General features: G+C 39.9%; 1 protein-coding gene across 1 annotated transcript in view; it reads left to right on the forward strand.

The window, feature by feature from the left end:
* Positions 1-216: 216 nt before the first annotated feature.
* Positions 217-22320, forward strand: part of LOC311202430 (transient receptor potential cation channel subfamily V member 6-like) — a gene marked incomplete at both ends in the record, with an annotated part of 30575 nt that continues 8471 nt past the window's right edge. Inside the window, 7 exons of the mRNA XM_084277018.1 lie at positions 217-347; positions 16362-16459; positions 17000-17122; positions 18047-18187; positions 18609-18707; positions 18932-19107; positions 19911-20057. Of these exons, the coding sequence (XP_084133144.1) occupies positions 217-347; positions 16362-16459; positions 17000-17122; positions 18047-18187; positions 18609-18707; positions 18932-19107; positions 19911-20057 (915 nt within the window). The remainder of the gene's footprint in view (positions 348-16361; positions 16460-16999; positions 17123-18046; positions 18188-18608; positions 18708-18931; positions 19108-19910; positions 20058-22320) is intronic.

The raw sequence follows: 22320 nt of genomic DNA on the forward strand, positions 1-22320 counted from the left end.
GTACTTGATGAGGCTCAAGGTATGTGTAGTCTGCTAGAGACAAGTGATTTTATTTTGTGTTTTTACATGTACTTTGATCAGCTGATGGACAGTCTCCTCTAAGTAACAGACTGTGAGCAGAGGAGTGGTGACCTGTAGCGAGCCTTCCCTGACTCTTTTCAAAGTGGGGCTTGCTGACTTTCAGGCACTTAAGCAAGCAGGAAAGAGGGACGTGCTATGGGGGTCCCTTTATTTGGGGATAGCAAGCCCTTCTATTTCCGGATCTGGAATGGACTAAGTCAGAAGTTGCAAGGCAAGAAGTCCTGGGATAAACATCTGGATGAAATCTACTTACTCCAGCAGAAAAGGTACAGTGCATTTCAGCCTTGTTGTCTTTCCCTTTCTTCTGCTGCTCTCTCCCTGCAGCTGATTCTTACTGTTTTCCCTTAGGCTTTTCTGCCAGTAGATAATCTTTAAACAACCCTCGGGCACTTTTCTCTATCAGATTTCTTCTCTCCAGGTGGAATGCTTCTGGAGTTCCAATCTTATCTGCTTTCATAGGTGGGTTTACTAGGTTGCAATTGAATTGCCCTGAGTGCAGGACTTGAGTCACAAATTACTAATGCTATGCTCTTGTCTTGAGGGTTTTTTTTTAAAAAGTTAAGAGTGTGTGAGATGCCTACGCTATAGTAAAGTGAAATTATAGTGTGTGTGGGGTTGCATAGATTCCACTTTCTGTCTCTCCTAAGGTTGCCCTTAGTGTAGGATTAGAGTGGATTTAATGTCCCACATTCTGGTGATCAATTGCTTCCTGGGTCGGGCTGCTGTTTCCCACCCCCATGGCCCGGCTGGGTGTTCCCTGTCACTTCTGCATGCACAAACACTTCAGTACTCAAATAACAGATTGTTTCCAGTACCTTGAAAAATTTGCTTTTTCATTCCTCGCAATACTCTGAAGGTCTCCGAGGACAAAAAGGTGGCTGTATGTGACAAAATTTGTCTATCGTTTGTACAGGTGTATGTATGTATATACACACATTCATGTATAGAAATTAATAGAATAGTACCTTAAGAGGGACAATGTAAATATCTGTCTTTAGGGAAAGAACTTACCTATATCACAACCAAATAACAACAGCCTGTTCTGTTTTACTTTAGAGTAGTGGGACTTAAGCACACTTAGAATCAGAGGGACTGTGGGAACAGCAGTGTCTTCACAGAATGCTGAAGTGTTTAAAACAAGCATCACCGGTAACTGAAAATAAGTAATCATCAGACACTGTAAATCCAAATAAATGTGTCCAAAAGAAAAGTATAAATATATTTTTATAATTATGACATTATCTTCATATTTTTAAGTCAGAGAGGCTTGGAATGGACCAGGCCTGGAACAGGCTGCCCAGGGAGGTATTTGTGTCACCATCCCTGGATGTGTTTAAAAAAAGGGTAGATCAGGTACTTAGGGATATGGTTTAGCATAGGATGGGAACGGTTGGTCTTTTCCAACCACGTGATTCTGTGATTCCGTGAGCTCTGAAGGTCTCTCATCCTGTCACTTGAAGCTGGACTATTGCCAGCAGTGGATCACATTTCACAGAATCACAGAACTGTAGGGGTTGGAAGGGACCTTGAGATATCATCGGGTCCAACCCCCCTGCCAAAGCAGCTCCCCAGCTCATATTGCACAGATCAGCATCCAGACGGGTCTTGAATATCTCCAGAGAAGAAGACATTTCTTTGGCTTTGCCTAGCTCAGTCTTGACAGTCTCCCAGGACAGAGAGACCAGTGTATTTTTAGTAACTTGTTAGAGTGTTGTAGTAACCTCATAGTGAAAAAAGGATTTTTTTCCCCTTGATGTTCCAGCTGAACCTCCAAAATCATCATTTGATGCTGTACCCTCTTGGTTTACAATCAGCTGTTACCAAGGAGGGATTAGCCCCTTCCCTTTCATTGCTCCCTTTCACATAGGCTGCTATTAGATTGTTGTTCAAGCTTCTCTTTGCCTGACAATACTCTTTAGTCATGTGCTGTAGTCCCATGAATATCTTGTATTTTGCTACTGGTGGAGGAAAAGAGAAAAAAACCTGATAGGCATGTAAACCCTTCTTCATAAATTTCTCTTAGACCACTATAGTGTAACCCTAGTGACCACCAAAACTAATATTTCTGTGTTTATCTATAAAAATACAAAATAACCTATATAGTACATACAATATTGTTGTCTGTGAAATCAGAGTTGCATGGACCATTTCTCTCTCATCCTACTTTCCTTCCTTATCCCCAGACATGCTGAGTTTGGGGAAAAAGAAAATTAGCATTTTCCATAGGACTCATTGGTCTCACATAACTTGATTATGTACAGATAGAAAAACACAACAGGAAAATATGCAGTAGCTTTTGTATAGGAGCTACTCTTAGAAAACCTTTGCTCTTGTGGAAAACCTGTTGTGAGCTAAAAGGGCCTTTACTTCATCCTGTCATTTTGTTGTGCAGAATGGCTTCAGTTTGAATTCTTCTTAGTGTTAATGGTCCTGGAATACAGGAAAATAAGCAGCAAGTGATTTCTACTATTACCTTATTGAAAGGCAGTGCTAAATATATTGCTATTTTACTTGTATGTTCTAACTACACACAGAAAATCTGCAAGAGAGGAGCAATGTTTTTTCCTGTCCTACAACTGGCGATGATAATACCTGAAAGGTAACTGTTTTGGTAGTTCTTGTCATCACTGGAATTGTTATTATCTTTTTTTTTTTCATGTGCAATAGATTCTTTGAATCTTATTGACAGTTGATCTCAGCATTACCCTCAGTGAGGGATTTCTTTGGCTTAATCCTGCACTAACATTTCCCAAAGTCACATCCAAAATCAGGAAATGTGATGCAATCTCCTGAGGTTTTTGAGTTTATTTTGCCTTACCCTGCTGGTTTCTTTCTGTTCAAGACTCTGCTTTTAAACAGCTTGAAGCACAGTGTGGAGTCCCAGGGACATCTCATATATCCTGTCTAGAATTCTATCTGGAAGTGAACTGTGAGGGACCCAAGTGACCAATATGAAAATTCAGTCCTGGTAGAGGTGAAGAGGAATCATGTGATTGTGACAGTCTAAGAGATCTTCCAGAAATCATGGGAGCTATTGCTTTATTTTTTTTCCACTTTGCTTTCAGTCTAAAATGTTCTAAGGAAATGTGAACAAAATCTCCCAAGCATGTAATTTTAGAATTCACCATGTGAGGATAACTAATAAATAAGTTAGAGCAAGTGAGTGTACAGATCCAGGACAATTATGTTATATTTTTCTTTCTGCTATTGCCTGCATCTATAACTTTGACTGATAACTAACCCAGCTCTCTCCTCCCTCAGAGCTGCTGCTTAGCACCTTCTTAGGTGCTTAGTACCTTCTTGGGTAGCACCTGGCCTTCATGGGATTCTCTGAGGCTTAATTATTCTAATGACCATTAAATGTTTAACTTGTGTATAACGTTTAAAAAAAATCCCCAAACCTACACTTCATTTTTACACATTAATTAACTGTAGAAATGTGTGATATAACAAATAATGCTTTAGAGGTGCTTGGGACAATTTGCACAACTTGCAGAAAGCTATGGGCATTCCAAATGTTGCAATAAAAAACTTTCTAAATTTTGTCTGCTTGAGTCTCACAGACCATATTAATGAAGTACTTTGTTTACCCTGAAAGCAATCATGGCACAAATAATAAGTATCTCAGCCTAATGCTATTAACCTGAGTTGCTTAAGAGGTGTACAAGGACACAGAGAGCCTTCAGCTTCTAGACAATTCTTTCTCAGGCTGGTAGTGAATGAGAGATGCCACCATGCCTTTCCTATTAATTTGTCTAAATGTTACTGAGTTTTCAGTGCACAAATTAATGTAGGACTGCCTTGTCATAAAATCCACAATACCTGGCAATATTAATTGGTTCCTTTAGTCCCAAAGTTGACAGTGAAATAAAGATGCCAGCTCCCAGTTCTGGCACTTCATTTGTAGTATGTTTCAATAATGGTCAGGATGCAAAGGACAGCCTGATCAAAACTCTGCTGCTGTATGGAAACTAAAGTTAAAGGCATCCCTGGCAGCATTCCTGGTCTCTTCTTATGCTGTCATACCTTCATCCTAATGGAAGCTTTGAGACTAAAAATAGAAAACCAGACTCGTTGATTTCACAGGGTCCTCCAGAACATTTTTGCCAGTAGTGCACAGACATCTGACTTCAGTGTAGCTTAGGCACCTAAATTTAGGACGGCTGTTTGCCGCATTACACTTGGCTATGGGTTTCCTTGTGAAGAAGTAGACATAAGATTTGTGCTCTAAAAAAAATCCCTATAGAAGAGGGTTGGAATTTTTGGTGCAAGATGAGGTTATGCTTCAGAGGACAAATTTGCTTTATGTATAACTCGGTAATAATAAATTGTAACTAGCATCCGCTGGACTGTTAACCCAGTTCTTGCATGAGATTACTCTTAGGATGGTCTCAGATGCAGAGTTTAAAAAAAGGAGATTGATGCAAGGAAATTGCCTTGCTGGAAGTAAATGAGCAAACCACTTATTTCTTAGTATCATAGATAGCTAAATATCTGAAGGGATAAGACTTGCATACCAATTTCTTGTCTATTAGCATCAGCAGTTAGGAACCTGTTTATTTTATTTCCAGAGAAGCAATGCTCACTGTCAGCTGAGGGGGCTTTGTCCTGAGTCTTTCTGTCAGTGCTGAAGAAACTTGCTGACCCTGTCTCCCCTGCATTCATTGTTGAAGCCCCTGTTATCTGTTTCCTTTTCACTTTGTGGTATTAATTCCTAACTCATTCTTTAGCACGTTGTTAGATGATTGCATTGGTCCTCTTTCTGGCTGGTTACCTTCCTCTGAGCGTCCCTCTGCTCTCCTGAAGGCTTGCACACCTTTACAAAGCAGAAGGCAGGGAGATGTATCTCCTTTAGTACTTTCATGATGGAGTGTTGAGCATGGATATTTTGCACAGCACTAAGGGGAAAGAAAAGAAAGCCGAAATAATATCCCACTGATTAATTTATAGCTCAGTGTGATTGTGGGTTTCCCAGTCACCAGTCAGAAACCAGTTAATTCAGTTACAAACTTAATTTTATTAATTTAGCAGGCGGCAATTAAGCAAACAGCGCTGGGCGGCCGGGGCGTCTCACCTCTACCAACGGCACGCACCGTCCCTGTCCGAATTTAGGTTTTTATAGTCCTTTAGTTCCGGGTCCCGATTGTTTCACTGAGGCTTCTTCTGCACATGCGTCTGTTGTTGTTAGAGGGTCGTCTTCTGCCTCCTGGTGGTCGATGGGATGAAGTTGCTCCTCTTCCTCACTTGTCCCTTAGTTGACCCCCCTCCCATATTTGGTCATCTTTATCAGCAAGCTCATTTATTGGCTGCTTGATTTCTATAGTTTCTACTTCTAAGTTACCTATGATTTTAATTCTATACTTCATCAACAGTTTACAATATACCTTACATAACCATTCTTACAAAATCAGAATTTTATGACCTGTTTCACAGTACATGTGGTTTACTGAACAAAAGCTCATCTATCACAATCCCCCCTTTTTCTTTTTATCACCATTTTGTTCAGTAAACCGTTGTAATTCTCGGTGGCCTAGTATAAGATTTTCAACTTTTTCATCATTGTTTAGAGGTCCATATTTAATTCATACTAACATAAGACGTATTGCTTATATTAATTTATTAAAAATGTAAAGGCCAAATGTTAATCCTAATATTATTAAAATTACTGGTCCAGCTATTATAGACAACAAGGTAGTCAACCGGGGGAATAGTTAAACCATGATTCATACCAGCCTTGTTGAGATTCTCTTCCATGGTATCTCTAACAATGCCGGTATGATTTGCATGAATACAACACACTTCTCCCAAGGCTACACAAAGTCCCCAGATACATACAATAGTCAAAATAGTCAGCCAGGATGGGTGGCGGTGTCTCAGTTCCCTACAAGGTTTTACTTGGTCCCATTTATTGCCCTCTGGCCCCCCTTTTTCTTTTCCTAGGTGGGTGTGTTCCTGAGGCAGTGTTAAGCCGGGGTTTGCACTAGGGCAGCTCCTCCAAGGCTTGCGCATTACTCCGATCTTGGGATTCTGTTCTCCACAGTTTTGTACACCTCTGCCTCGCCCGTCGGCTCGGTTGCTTCGAGTCACAGAGTATTTTATCTTCTCAACAGCAGTGGTATTCTTCAGGAGGCTCCGAGATTTTTCTCTCCTTCAGGAGAGCTACACCATGCTCCACTTAGGTCTCTTCTGGCAACACGCCTGGACAATAGTTATTGAAAGATGAACGGGCTTGTTTGGGTGGAAACAATAATATTCTGGTAACCTATATATATTCCACCACTGTGGTGACCATTTTTCAATTTCCCCTTAAGCCGTTTTATGCTCAAATACTTCTTGTGTCAATTTCAATTTTTGTGTGTAATTATTCCCATAAATTCCCCTAGGAGGGGTTCCTTCATAACAGTGAGACCACCACCGTCCTTGGTAGACTTTACAAATAAAACACACAAAAGGATAACAATTACAACATTTGACTCCACACTTAACTGTAAAGTTTTTACACACTTATAGTTACAAGTTTCTCCTTTGTCACTTATCTGTATAAAAACATTGGTGTTTAAGATCTCTTTAGGGTCATTCTGAGACTTCTAGGGGAACTGGTAACCTTCCAGGGTGGTTCCAGGGGCGTTCAGTCCTAATGGCTGTATCTGTTGTAAATAAGACAAGAAAAGGTCCCTCCCATTGAGGTGTTAGAGAAGTTTCTTTCCAAGTCTTTTTCAGGACTTTGTCACCCGGTTGTATCATGTGTATTGCCATATCCAAGGGGGGGCATTGTGCCAATATTCCTTTTTTTATTAACTCCTTTCTTCTTGCCATTAACTGTGTTATATAAGTTTCTACTAGGGAATCCTCCAATCGCGGATGATTCCCCAGGTTATTCATGTCATATGGCATCCCATATAACATTTCAAAGGGAGAAACACCCACATCAGTTCTCGACTGTGTTTAGATATTTAATAGAGCCAATGGTAAACACCTAATCCAAAACATCCCTGTTTCAATGTTAATTTTGTTAATTGTTTTTTTTTTTTTAATTTTCTCCATTCATTCTTTCAACTCTGCCAGAACTCTGTGGGTGCCATGGTGTGTGGTGTTACCACTCAATTCCAAATCTACGGTTTCAACAATCCCACATCGGGGAGTAATTTTTTTTTCTAATAATATTTTAACCTCCACCCAGGCCGCGGTTCGTGTTGTCGGATCAGTAAAATCAATTTGTATATTAGAAAAGGGTCTATGAGCCAGGATTCTTCATCCTGCTTTTTCCATATGCATCTTGTGCTGCCCTCCAGCCAGTGCAAGCAGCTTCCATGCTTGCTTGGTGAACCAGCCAGGGGAATCAGCTGAGCTGCGTGCTAAGTCAGCAAACCACCATGCAGATGTAACTCTGTGATCTCCCTGGCCACGTCCACTATGCAGATACACTGGCACCAGCAAGATGCCAGCACAAGGGAGGGGCACAGTGCCTGGGAGGAGGAAGACTATTGCTGTAGGCAGCAGTACTGTTAAAAATACTAGTTAAAAACATTTTGTAAAACTATAAGATTCATTTGTTTTATTTTTCTTAGATATTGTCTAATGATCCTTTGACATGTTATACATCCCCTTAAAATTTGCTTGGCCAGATCATATAAACCAATGCACATATACTTAATTACAAATTGGTCAATTAAGGCTTGAGTGCACCAGTGTGTACCACTGTGTATTCTTTGTAAAATTTTGAGGGCCATTGTTTTAGGAAAAACCTCTCGGCTGTCAGGTAATTCTCAGGTTCCTGAACTATTCTTCTGTATTCCCATCTTTATTAGTTTTTCTTGTTCCTGTGGTGTGAATTTCGGTACCTGTGGATTTAGTTCTTTCTGCCTCTTATCCAATATATCTGTGTCCCTAGTCTCTAGAATTAGTAAAGCAGCTCTTTTAGCTTCTTGGTCAGCTAGATTATTTGCTCTTATTTGCAGGGTTAACCCTTTATGGTGTCCCCTCAAGCGTACCACTGCAATTTTCTTAGGGCCCCTTACGGCTTGTAAGATCTGGGTTATAAACACTTGATGGATTAGTCTTTTTCCTTGTGAATTTGTTAACCCTTTCTCTTCCCAAATTTTCTAAATGTATAAACTATTCCAAAAGCATATTTTGAGTCTGTGAATATGGTTCCCACTTTTCTGTCAAGATATTGTAATGCCCGCAATATTGCGTATAACTCACAGGCTTGGGCCGACCGACTTGAACTTAGTGGTCCAGATTCTATCGTAAGAAAGGTTCAGCCGTCGATTATTGCATAGCCCGATTTTCTCTTTCCATCCACTACCCGAGGTGATCCATCAACAAACAGTCTTTCTCCCTCTCCCAACTCTTGCTCCTCTAAATCAGGTCTAATCTTTATCTGTTCCTCTATGGTCTGTAAACAATCATGTATTAATTCTTCACCTGGTTCTCCATATAAAAATTGGGCTGGGTTCTGCAGAGAAGTAGTTTCTAGAGACAACTTTGGAGAAGCAATTAATATACTTTCATATTTTGCTAATCTAGCATCTGTAATCCATTTGTCCGCTTTTTGTTATAATACTCCCCTGATGTTATGTGGGGAGATTACTTTCAACTCTCCTCCAAAGGTAATTTTGAGAGCTTCCTCCACCAATAGTGCCGTGGCTACTATTATTTGCAGACAAGTGGGCCATCCCCTGCTAATCGGGTCTAATAGTTTGGAAATATAAGCTATAGGTTTTTTGCTTCCTGCCCACTCCTGAGCCAATACCCCGTATGCGACACCTTCCTCTGTATTAACAAATAAGATAAAGGGTTTCCGCAAGTTGGGTAAACTGAACACAGGGGCATTTGTCAATTCCCTCTTAAGTGTTTCCAATTTTTCTCCATCCTCTGGAGTCCACTTTAGTAACCCATCGTGAGCTATTTTAGCATATAAAAATTTTGCTTTTCCACTAAAATTCTCAACCCATTGTCTACAATACCCAAAAAGTCCCAATAATTGTTGCACTTGTCGTTTATTTCTGGGCAGAGGCATAGAGAGTATTCCATTAACTGCCCTGGTCAGGCCCCACCTGGAGTATTGTGTCTAGTTCTGGGCTCCTTGGTTTAAAAAGGACAGGGATCTCCTCGAGAGAGTCCAAAGAAGGGCCACGAAGATGATTAGGGGCCTGGAACATCTCCCCTATGAGGATAGGCTGAGTAAGTTGGGACTCTTCAGCCTTGAGAAGAGAAGATTAAGGGGGGACCTAATTAAAGTTTATAATTATCTTAAGCAGGGGATGCAGGGGGAATCAGCCAGCCCCTTTTCAGTGGTCTGTGGGGAAAGGACAAGGGGTAATGGCTGCAAGTTGGAGCACAGGAAGTTCCGCACCAACATGCGGAAGAACTTTTTCACAGTGAGGGTGACAGAGCACTGGAATAGGCTGCCCAGGGAGGTGGTGGAGTCTCCATCTCTGGAGATATTCAAGACCCGTCTGGACGCCTATCTGAGTGATATGTCCTAGGGAGCTGCTTTGGCAGGGGGGTTGGACCCGATGATCTCTTGAGGTCCCTTCCAACCCCTACAATTCTATGATTCTATGATTCTATGATTAACCCTTTCAGGATCCAATTTCTTAGTTCCTTTACTGAGTCTGTGTGCTAGGTACTTTACTACTTCTTCTACAGACTGTAATTTTTGTTTAAACACCTTTAAACCCTGTGAACCTAAAAAGTTTAAAATTTTAATACTCTCCCGTCTAATTGTTTCCTCATCTTCTCCGGCCAACAACAAGTCGTCCACATACTGGATGAGGGTTACTCCTTGGCCCGGCTCATATTCCCGTAAAAGTTGTTAGTCTTTTAATTTCTGGTTTCAATCCCTTCCTACCCTCCTCAGGTAGTGGGTATTGTTTAATTTGTACCGGGACCTCAGGGTTCTTAATCACAATCACAAAAGGTTTAATATTTAATCTTCCCGTGGTCTCTGGGGTATACCATACCTCGGGGTTAATTTGCTTTTCGTCTTCGACTTTAAGGGGGCATAATTTAACTCATAATTGTTTTTCATTTATTTCCAGGGAAATTCCTAGTTTAACCATTAAGTCTCGTCTCAATAAATTATAGTTGTCTTCGGGCACCAGCAACAACGATTCTAAGCCAATTTTGGAGTTGCTTTCAAATAATATTTCCTTGACCACGGGTACCGCAAAGGGTTCCCCTTTTGCACCAATTACCTGTACTGTCTCCGAGGAAGTTTTACATCCCTGGGGTAAACTTTGGATGGTAGATCTTTCCGTCCCTGAGTCCACGAGGAACTCAATTTCTTGCCGCTGGGGACATTCAGTTTTACCAGGGGCTCTGTCTTACTCCTTGTCCCCAGCAAATAAAGTTCTTGACACCTCTTGTCTTCTTTAAACATTTTCTCATCCCCCCATTGCCACTTCTCGTAAGGGGTATAATCTTTCCTGTTTTAATTTCTTTCAGGACTGACTCCATGTAATTCTATGGCATTCTGGAGGAGTCCCAGAGCTTGGACCCGCACCCCCAGACTGGTCTAATGAATCGGGTGCTAAGGGGGCCGTGGGAGGGGGAGGTGGTATATACAGGGGAGGCAGTATATGCAGGGGAGGCGAAGTTGGTATTTCATCCTCCTCCTGTACCCTTCTCCTGTGAGCTCATTCTCTTTCACTTAAAGGGTACAAATTTGCCCTTGTTTCAAAAATTATCCAAAGGGCTGCATATTCACTTTCTTCCAAACTAAATAGTTCCTTTTCATTTACATACAAATTTAGAGCTTAACATACCCAATCCTCAAAGGAACCAAACCTGGGCCAGTGAACTGATTCACCCCTTACGGGTTATCCTGCCCCGACTCCCATACAGTACTGTATCATCTTTATTTTACTCTTACCCCACCTAGAAGGGGTAATCATCCCAGTACTTAATCATCAGTCCCAATGGACTACTTGGGGATATTAGGGGTATTCCCAGGATCTCCCCCACCCATGGCGACAGTGGGCCTGCTTTTCCTCTGTCCCATCTTCTGGGGTCTATACTCTTACCCTCCTACCAGGGTCTGTATGTCTTCCACCCCAGGACTCTAGCCCCAACCGAACGGTAAACTGGCCTATACTCACACGTCCTGCGTCTTCGTCCGGGGCTTCGTGGACAAAGATTAAGGGGCTTTGCCAGCTTTCCTTTGCTTATTGCCGAGAATTTCGGTTCGTCGGTGGAGAGCCGAGCGGATACTCTGGCAGGGCCGCTGATACAGCGGGGCGCCTCCCTGCTCAGAGGCTCACGTCCTGTTGTTCTCCATCCGAGTCGTGGCACCAAATTGTGATTGTGGGTTTCCCAGTCACCAGTCGGAAACCAGTTAATTCAGTTACAAACTTATTTTTATTAATTTAGCAGGTGGCAATTAAGCAAACAGCGCTGGGCGGCCGGAGCGTCTCAGCTCTACCAACGGCGCGCATGGTCCCTGTCCGAATTTAGGTTTTTATAGTCCTTTAGTTCCGAGTCCCAATTGTTTCACTGAGGCTTCTTCTGCACATGCGCCTGTTGTTGTTAGGGGGTCGTCTTCTACCTCCTGGTGGTTGATGGGATGAAGTTGCTCCTCTTCCTCACTTGTCCCTTAGTTGACCCCCCTCCAATATTTGGTCATCTTTATCAGCAAGCTCATTTATTGGCCACTTGATTTCTATAGTTTCTACTTCTAAGTTACCTATGATTTTGATTCTATGCTTAATTAACAGTTTACAATATACCTTACACAACCATTCTTACAAAATCAGAATTTTATGACCTGTTTCACAGTACATGTGGTTTACTGAACAAAGGCTCATCTATCACATCAGTGAGAAAGAATCACTTTAGACCCTCAGTTACTGACATTGCTGTGGGGATGAAACATGAAACTGGCAGATGCCAAACTTCAACTAGAGCAAACAATAGGGAAATTCCATACAGAGGTGCTCCATTGCAACTCTGGTGAGCTCAGTCTTGAAAAAGAAACTTCAGATTGATCATTGTCCAGACACTTTACATATTTAACATATTTCCTTGTTTTAAAAGAATATCCTTAGAAGTCCAAATTATTTTTGTAACACGGGTAAGACTTATGGACCTGTCTCTTTATAAATGGAGATGAGCAGGATGTACCAAAGCAGCTGTAAATCCCAAAGGGTGCATATTACTAGCAGAAAGTGCTTGTGAAATCCCTAACCTCGTTGAAAGCTATTTTATATGACTCCCTCAGTCAGAATCTGACCTACATTCTGTCTTCTGTTTCACAATGGATTTTTGGGTGTTCCTGATTTTGTCCTTACCTACACTGAAAAACAACCCTCAGCTTCTTACCAGTGAATTATCTGTTAAGAAAACTGACTGATAGTAATGGATGATCAAGATTTAAATAACTGCCTCAACACAGCTGCATTTCTTGGGTCAGTAAGAAAAAGCCTGGAGCATTTCCAGTTGGATTCTGTTGTAGTTTTCATTACCCATCAGAACTACTGGTTAGCTATGCAGCTGTGCTTATGCTAAGCTGGTCCTGTAAGGCAACACCAGTACTGCCTAGTGTTGCAGACCTAATTTAGCTGGGAGTATAATATCCCTTGGCTCTTTAGCCAAGAATGATTTACAAAAGGAGCATTGAATTGTCAGAGTGCTAAATAGGTCTCTGCTGAATCATTCCCTAAAAGCCACCCTCTCCACCTAGTGACATAATAGTACTTTACAGAAACCAGGCATCTACTGTAGGCAGCTCTGTTAAGAGACTAAGTTAACAGATTTTACCTACTCCTGCTTTGCTACACAGGAGCTAGAGTTGTGAAATGTAAAACTCATTCTGTGTTTGATGGGTCAGGAAAAAAGTCAGTTAAATATGCAGACCTTAAAGAAATTAAAATGTTTTGAAGGTTCTAGATTCAGGTGACTGTTCTACTTTTTTATATTAGAGAATTTCGCTCACCTAGTATTTGACACTTATATGCTCAACACATTGCTGTCATACATTAAAAATGAGTTGATTATTATAATGGTATGTTTTAAATGAGAGTAAAATGTTTCCCCAATTACGGGACAGAAAATTAAATGAGAGTAAAAGCGTATGGTATAAACATGTAAGTCATGGACCTTTGAGACATCAGAGGCAGTGTGCCATGGCACTGACTAACACTTCTGGGCTCTTCATCAGTTTGCTGTTTGGCCTGGGATCTCTGGTTCTTTAAGCCCTGTTGGAGGTTCCTACAATGAGTAGAAAGGTTTGATAATTTTGCCCTAAATTTCTGAAAGCCAAGTATAGTAGTTATGAGGTGTCTCCCTCTTAGCAGGCTTGCAATTTAATTAGTTGTTTACAATGGCTTTGGAGAATTTTGTGAGAAAGGTATCTATCTTGTTTGTGTCCTCCCACATTGTCTCTTGCCCAATCTTTCCTCCTCTCTGAGGTCATTTGAGGGATAAAGGCCTACCCAAGTAAACCATCAACATATTATTTGTAACAATGTTTATACTACTGAAACCCCACCTCTTTCAAGCTTCCTGCCTCTGAAAATTATATTCTCTAGGATCATGGTGTCTTTTTCAGCCAAAATAATGGCAGAGGTGGGCAAGCTTGCTTCACTGATACTGAATCTTACAACATGTCCTCGGAGTGCCTTTTTATTCTGTTCCTGTTTGTCTGATCCTAGATGCAATGTTTGCATCATCTTGTAATTAACTAACACAACTGACGTGTAAGTGAGCTAAAGAAGAAATGCTTCTCCAAGTAGCAAGGTTGAGTTTGAAGGACACATAAGGGTATGTCAGAATAGCTTCCTGGTTTGTTCCGGATGGTTCTTTACATTCTGAATACTTTTATTTCTCCTCTGTTCTTCAGCATTTTTCTAGTCTGGTTTCTAGTAATGTAGGTAGTGGAATACTGTTGGTGACAGGAAATGATACTTTTATGGAATGATAAATATAACGTTCAGTTATGCTTTTATTACCTGTACCCCATGCCCATTAATTTACACTCATTCAAATGATTCATATTTATGTGTGCAATTATGATACTTTGTTTTGCTTTATTCCCCATGTTCTCTCAAGTGTATCAGTATTTTTCTGCTCTGAAGGTGTGCAGAACTCGCACATTTCAGGTGGACTGATGGCATATAAAATATATTTTTCTTCAAGATTCTAATGTTCATAAAAGAATAACTTAACACAATAAATATGTATTTCTCTAAGCCGCCACATTTATTTTGCCTGTCCTCCTATGGTTTTGTTTTTAAATTATCCTATATCTAATAAGGACAAATTCTGAGAAAATGTTTCGTTCAATGGGCCATTTATATTTTCTCTCTTTCTCTGACATGAGTTTTCTTGTGTTTTATAATAGAGTTGATATAATACATAGATAATGTATTCTAACATCAGTGTTGTCACTTAATGCAAAATGCCTATTGCTTTATCTAGTATTTTCCCTATAAACTGTATCCCCAAAATCTTGTAACTAAATAATACCAGAATTCAAGGAAGAAATCTGGAACACCACAAGAAGAAAGCATTGAATATATCTTCAGTATTTGGTTTGACTAACGTATTTGTCTCACACGCATTTTTGTGTGTGGTTTGGTTTTTGGTTTTGGGGGATTTTTTGTTTGTTTGTGAGATGAACAATTAGTTTATTGGTAGTTGTTAGACTGTAGAAAAGGACAGACTGGTGCTGGTAGGAAAATGAGGCCTGACTCTTGTTCCCCTAGTTCATATCAGCTTGAATTTTTCGTTGTTCTACTGTGTTCCTTAGACTTATTCCTCATCACACATTACAGCTTGACCTGAGCCATGCCAGATAATTAAGAATTAATTAAGCATCTGTACCACAGGAAAGAAGCCATGATTTAAAGCACAGAATTTGCCTTTTGATCTAAAACTGAACTTATCGTATTTGGAGAGACGGATTTCTTTCTGTTTCATACTGAAAACTCCTGAGGCTTAGGCTGTTTCTTTGGGCTTGAGGGTCTTCCACTTACAACTTTTGCTTCTGAGCTACTTAGATTCTTTATTTGTTTAAAAGCAAAATTTTAAAACCCCACCCAAACCACTTTTTATTATTAAAAGATAAATATCAAAATATTAAATTTTAAAATATTTACCCCAAATTAGTCAGTTTTGTTACATTTTTGGTGATTTTTGAGTGTCCAACTCATTTCAAACACTGGCAAAACTTCCTTAGATGCTCAGCAAGCGGGCATTGCAGTTAACACTTTGCACCCTCCCTTCAAGTACACATTGATAAGAACCCCACCCAAGCCTTCTCCAGGCTAAAATGTTCCAGCTCTCTCAGCCTTTCCTCATATGAGAGATGCTCCAGTCCCATAAGCATCTTTGTGGCCCTTTGCTGAACTGTCTTCAGTAGTTCCATATGTCTTGTGTACTGAGGATTCTATAACTAGACATAGGACTCTAGATATGGTCTTACCAGAGCTGAGTAGAGGGGAAGGATCACCTCCCTTGACCTGCTGTTTGTATCAAAGGACCTTGCTGTTAGTGAAGTTTGATGACTATACTTATAAATTCTTCATCAGCCCCAAAAGATCTACTGAAATTGCCCAGACCCTCATGGAAGACCCAAGGGCACTCATCAACTATAAGTGAACCATTCAGAATGGAACTTCTTTGATGGCATGCTCTTTTCCAGACCAGGCATACATTTCAATCAGCAACAATTTCCTCAATATTCTTAGCATCAGAGAAAAAAACAGTATAGGTTTCAAATTTTCCCCAGTAACTTTGTATAATGAGGAACTACATTTCAGAGCTTATTATTTTACTTATACCATAGGAAGTGTTGTTGTGACAGGAGGAGAATTCTTGCTTGCATTTTTTCATTTCTGGCTATTATGGGAGTAATTCAGATGCTGACCCTGTTTTTTTATTGTGCCATCTGAAAAAATAGTGGCTTTTTCTGGATTCTGAGATAACTTGTCTACTGGCAAAATGGTATCTTCTGTGCCTCAAAATCTGGGCTATAATAAACCAGAAGCATTTTGGTTATTAGTTTCTGCTGTCTTTCCCTCTGCTGCCACCGTATGGTTAAGGGCCAGTAAATCAAGAGATGATGAACTATCTGGAATTTTAGCACTGTATTTGTTCATTTTTGCTGATTCTTTCTCTTTTTTGCATTCAAAAATACCTCAGATGGAAGATGTGTGTTACTGATCTTTAAGTGAAAATGTTGAAGATACATACTGTCTCAAGCAGAGGCCATGCTAGGTCTGGAGAGAAGCAATATGCATTTTTGTTTCTTATTAGCTACTTTTTCTTGATTGCAGGATCTGGGAATCCCCACTTCTTCAGGCTGCCAAGGAGAACAACCTCCCAGCCATTACAAAACTTCTCACTGATGGAACCTGTGATATCTATCAGAGAGGTAACTTGACTGTTTTAGACAAATTGTTCTCCGGGGAAGGCAAAAGCCTGCTATGAGTAGAGTAGTATGTTTGTTAGTTTACTAAAAAAAATTACATTAGCAGACTCCAACTGCTTGACTGTATGTCAGTAGCTTTGCAACAAAGTGAGTTTTCTAACTCGGAGAGCTCACCAAACCCCAAAGGAATGGTAAAGATCAGTGGTTTACAGCTTAAACAGGCCTTATTTCCTTCTTTCTGGAAGGAGTGAGGGAAGTGGTGTACTGTGCAAAGCCATCAGCTGTGTACTTAGGCACTTCATGTCTAAGTCTGCTGTCACTTACAAACAACTGAACTCTTAGTTCAGCTTTCAGATTTTGATGGGGTGAAGGACAGAAACTACACAGTTATGTGGCTGTACCATCTCATATAGTGAGGCAGTACCTGGCAGTATTCAGGGGAGGATGTAGCACTCCCATAATTCTCCACCCCAACCAATCAATTTCTGCTTTCGTCCCATATAGTTGAATATCTAGAGACTCACATGCTTCTATGATTTTTAGGTGCATTGGGGGAGACTGCCCTTCATGTTGCTGCCTTGTATGATAACGTGGAGGCTGCAATGACACTGATGGAAGCAGCTCCTGAGCTTGTCAATGAGAGGATGACATCAGAGCTCTATGAAGGTAATAATTTCAGGGAATGATGATGGGCAGAATTTTCTGCAGAGGGAGGGAGGAAATACTACCTACACATTTAGGAAAGTGGCTTATACTGTTCCTGGTTCAATATATTGCCAAACTTTTACATAGCAAATCCAACCTGGAAAGGGCTCCTGACTATTTGTAGAATTACACTAAACCCAAGTACATGCATGTACAGGCATACAAATGTGTAATTGACAAATCCTTAACCTCCCTTAGGCCTGTTGGTTGTAGTGGGATTGTAAGGATATGTACAGTTTGATTTCTGACACAGTCAAGTGTAACAAGGGGACGCCTATTTGAACTTCTCTGAAAGGATAACAATGTTTCTTCGGTTGACAAAAAACAGGGATTGAAAGGAAATGTGGCTGCTGCTTGTGAGTCTAAACTTTGAGTCCGTTTTTTCAAGACTTGTTATGATTGACCACACCAAAATGCCAGACAGAATCCTGAAACAGCTAAAATAATAATGATAGATATTTAAAAACTGTAATACCTAGTTTGATGGCTTAGAGCAAGTCTTCTACAGGAGCTCTGTCTCTCCCATGAAGGAAAGCATAGTCCTTTCTGAAAGACGTGAGCTTTCAGTGTGCTTCCTGGAGGAGTGTGGCAGGTCTTGTTTTCCCCTAGTAAAAAATCTAAAATAGTGCATCCTGTTGTTTTGGGGTTTTTTTTGTGGGTTGTAAAGTCAGTTTTCATGAATTCATGAAAGTTCTAAATTGAATGGGTCCTCTAGAGAATCTGTAGTCCACCATTCTGTACACAACAGAGATAAGATCAAAGCTCAATCATATAACCACTATGGATGCAGTTCCAAAAAAATAAGATTTGCCATGAATGAAATGTGAACTGATCAGCCTGAAACTGATTTCTTGGAAGGCAAGGTTTTATTTCTGTGTCTTACAGGGCAGACAGCTCTCCACATTGCAGCAGTGAACCAGAACATCACTTTGGTGAAGGCTTTACTCCAGAAAGGGGCCAACGCCCGCACAGCACAGGCCACTGGACACTTCTTCAGGCTCAGCTCCCAGAATCTTCTCTATTTTGGTACAACCTTATCTTCTTCCCTTGCTGCTATGGAAAGGAACTAGCAAAGTGGTGAGGGATATAAGGAAGGCTTGTTTTAGTTCCCATCTAAACTGGATAAGCAGAGGCTCCTTTCTCCAAGTGTCATCAGTCAAACACGTTTTAGCAGACAGTATGACTCTATCTGAGTATATAAATACTACATAAATATAAAAATAAATATATATCTGAAAAGAATACTTATTTCTTTTAGCGTTGTGTGGGGCAGGTCTTGTCTTTTCTGAGTAGGATGAGGAGTGGGGCAGAAAATTTATGTGTTACCTGAAGTAACTTGTTCTTTCATAACTTCTGACTTCATAGCATGGACAGTTTTTCCTCAGTGTGCTTCAATCTGTCCTACCTCCTGGGGTTTTAATGTTTCTACCTATTTCTTTCCTTGCAGGAGAACATGTTTTATCATTCGCTGCCTGTGTGGGAAATGAGGAAATTGTACAGTTACTCATTGAAAATGGAGCTGACATTAGAGCTCAAGATTATCTGGGTATGTGCTGTGCATCCTCGTGAACTACATATGATGGATCTGGATACTTTGAATCAGATTCTGTCATCTGTGCATGAGCATATTTTCTTTTCATTAAAAAGAGATGTGGGATGAGGGATGCCAGGAAAATTAAAGCTACTGTTAATGGCATCAGTCAACTGCCAATTGTCTTTCCAAAGGGCTGGGCCATTCCATATACTTTATCTGGTCTACTTCCTTCATAGGTAACACTGTTCTTCACATCCTGGTTCACCAGCCTAATAAGACTTTTGCCTGCCACATGTACAGCCTGATACTTTCCTATGACAGGAACAAAGAAGGACCAGGATCACTTGAATTGATTCCTAACAATGAGGGGCTTACTCCATTCAAACTGGCTGGAGTGGAGGGCAACACTGTGGTGAGTTTAAGTGATACAGTTGCCTCCATAGAAAAGAGGTTATTCAGATACAGAGAAGTTGAAATAACATCACCTAGACCAAGTGAGTGTGTGCATGTTCTTAGTAGGTAGAAGACACATAACAAATCCTTTTATTTTTTTATTTTTCACCAGAAGTCTCATGTAGGATCAGAAAATATGTATAGGGAATTATTTTATCCTAATAAAAGAAACGAGTGTTTAAAGAATAGATCTTTTGACACAATTTTTGAAGCATTTGAGTTAAGCAGATATTAACAGAAAGATCCACTCCTAGTTTGTCTATATTTCATTATCCTAAATTTGACTCATAGGAAACTTCTTCTGGTATCCACAGACATTTATTCGTGGTCAAGAACTCAATATTTAATGTAATCTCTCATCCTTCCCCTTAACAAAAAGGCAAAGATGTTTCTTCTGTAGATCCACAAAGGACAGGATCCCTTGTCACATCTCTTTCCTGATAGCTTGGAGAAGAGTATGAAAGAATATTTTTTTCTAATCAAGATAGAATTCCATATAAAATACAACTTTAGCAGTTTCATTAGAATTTAGAATAAAAACAACTCATTCTTCACCTCAAACTCAAGCTACTAATCAAAAAGGACTGCGAAAAAGTTCTTCCACTTCTTAACCTGCTATAATTGTTACTGAGAACCACAAAAACTACCAAGTTCAAACAAAATATACTGTAGTTAAGGGGTTTGAACAACTTTGTTTTCATTGGAAATAGACTATACACTGGAAAGCTTCTGATATCCTTCATCCCCCTCTTTTCTCCTCAGATGTTTCAATACCTTATGCAGAAGCGGAAGCACAATCTCTGGTCCTTTGGCCCCTTGACCACTGTGCTGTATGATCTCACAGAGATCGACTCCTGGGCTGAAGACCAGTCCTTCCTTGAGCTCATTGTCTCAACCAAGAAAAGAGAGGTACCATGGGCACCACATACTTTCTATACACAGACCACAGTGATTATTAAGGGAGAAGAATGATGAGTTTGAAGTTACAAGCTCTTCTGTATTATCTGTAGAGCAAGGGCTTTGTACCAGGTGCTGCAGGGAATATATGAAATGTATCAGCTTTTTAATGATCTGGCTGTATCTGATGTTTTACCCACAGTTTCTTCTGAGGTGTGAAACTTGCAGATGATTGAAAGAACTTTGAATGAGCAACCTACAGGAAATTACATTGTGTAACTCAGTGAAGGGTTCTCTCTCTTTCACCAGCCTCAAAGACATCAGTAACAAATAGCTCTAGAGTGGGTCTAACAAATAGCTTTATGTAACTGATACTGATTAACTCTCACAATGTCCTTGTGAGAAACAACTATATTCAGAATTCCTAAGCTGGAATGCATTAAAACCCACTCATTATTACACTTACCTTCATTTAATGTCTTTGCTTGCCCAGGTTATGACTCAAAACAAAGTAGGCAAATGATTTCTGCTGTAGTCTCAAGAACTTGTATAGGGATCACTAAGATAAAAACAGCAGAGTGTGATGGCAAGCTTAGATCTGCTTAAGACTTTCAAGGTATACTAACCTATCAGTTGTAATCACCTTAAATAATCACAAAAGGACAGGAAATGAATCAGAAGGCACTTTAATGAACACAATTCTACCCATCCTGTATTATTTCTATCAATCAGAATTTAAGTCAAAAGTCCCTAGCCAAATTTCCAGCTACTGGAGAGCTTTGCACAAGGTGGAGGAAGTCTATGAAACTCTCATTTGTTTTTATTTAAAATCCTTTAAATTTCTATGTGTGATGATAGGTTCAGAAATTCAGGGGGAAGAAGTTTGTCAGAAAAACAGAACAACCTTAGAAGTTGTCCAGAAGACCAAACCGTAATACTAAAAGAAAGAAGAATGTTGTGCCTTTGGCTTTTCCCAGATCTTATAGTACATGCTGATCCAAGATTCCTAATTTCAGATAAAATATTCCCAGATACCATGAGATTTTATGTTCAAGGCTGGGCTGGATGGGGCCTTGAGAAGCCTGGTCTAGTGAGAAGTGTCCCTACCTCTGGTAGGGGGATTGGAACTTGATGATCTTGAAGGTCCTTTCCAACCCTAACCATTCTATAGTTCTATAATTCTAGGGTGATATGAAAATCTTTGACAGAAACACAGCCTCAACTTAGGCAGCAGCACTATTGTTCCTATCATGCAAGATGATCACTGAACATGATCACTTTGGGAAATGTATGTGGTCTTCTAGCTATATTTGAGCTGCACCACTGAGATTCTAAAAAGAAAGGCCCAAACTTTGAATATAGTATAAATAATCTAAAAGAAGTAACTTTAAAGAGCCTGATTTTTTTCACACTATATCTCACTTCAGGTATACTGCAGTTTTTATCATCATAGGTGAATGGTGGGAACTTTTGAAAATCCAGTCCATTAACAGCTTGCATTTAGACAGAAATACATTAATTTAGGCAGAATAAAGATCCTTTTAGTTGTCTGCTAAATCAAAGTAATATCAGTGTCAGTTTTTTTTCGGAGAGCTAGTGATCTAAAGGACCTTTAGATATGTTTCTTAGAGATTAAGAGTTTCCACAAATGCTACTGAACTTGTTAGAAAGAGCTGTTGAAACCAATGTTAACTTACATGTATAAATGCAGATCTCCAGTTTGGAGAAAAATCATCTAAGTGAATTTCACAAGGTTACGCAGAAATTTTTTTCTGTAGCTAAAAATAGAATCCAAATTATCTTATTTTCAATTCTGTGTTCTAATGATGTATATTTTGCACAGAGGAGAGTATCTCTAAAGCGCACTCTGCTGTCCATATTAGCACACACCTAATACATACATAGCTTAATATAATAATAATTAATAAAACTTTTTATTTTCTGTAGCACATATTTACATCCATGGACCTACATACTAGGTGTGTCTCAGATGTTTATTTGTGTCCAGGCCTACACAGACAGTAAAATTACTCCTGTATCTAGTATGCTTTTCTTACATTTCCCACCGGTACTTAAAAGCCATTCTCTGCAGAATATATTTTTTGCTATTTTTCAAAGTTACTTACTGTCAAACAAGCAAACCCAAGCCCACTTGGGCATTCCATTCCTGCAAAACACATTCAGTCTCCTGATACTGAATAGTGCAGGTGAGAATAGTTTATCAACATTCCCCCAGAAAACAATGCACATGTTACTTGTATAGAAGTGTCCTTAT

This window comes from Gallinula chloropus (genome assembly GCF_964237585.1).
Source record: "Gallinula chloropus genome assembly, chromosome: 1".
Lineage (NCBI taxonomy): Eukaryota > Metazoa > Chordata > Aves > Gruiformes > Rallidae > Gallinula > Gallinula chloropus.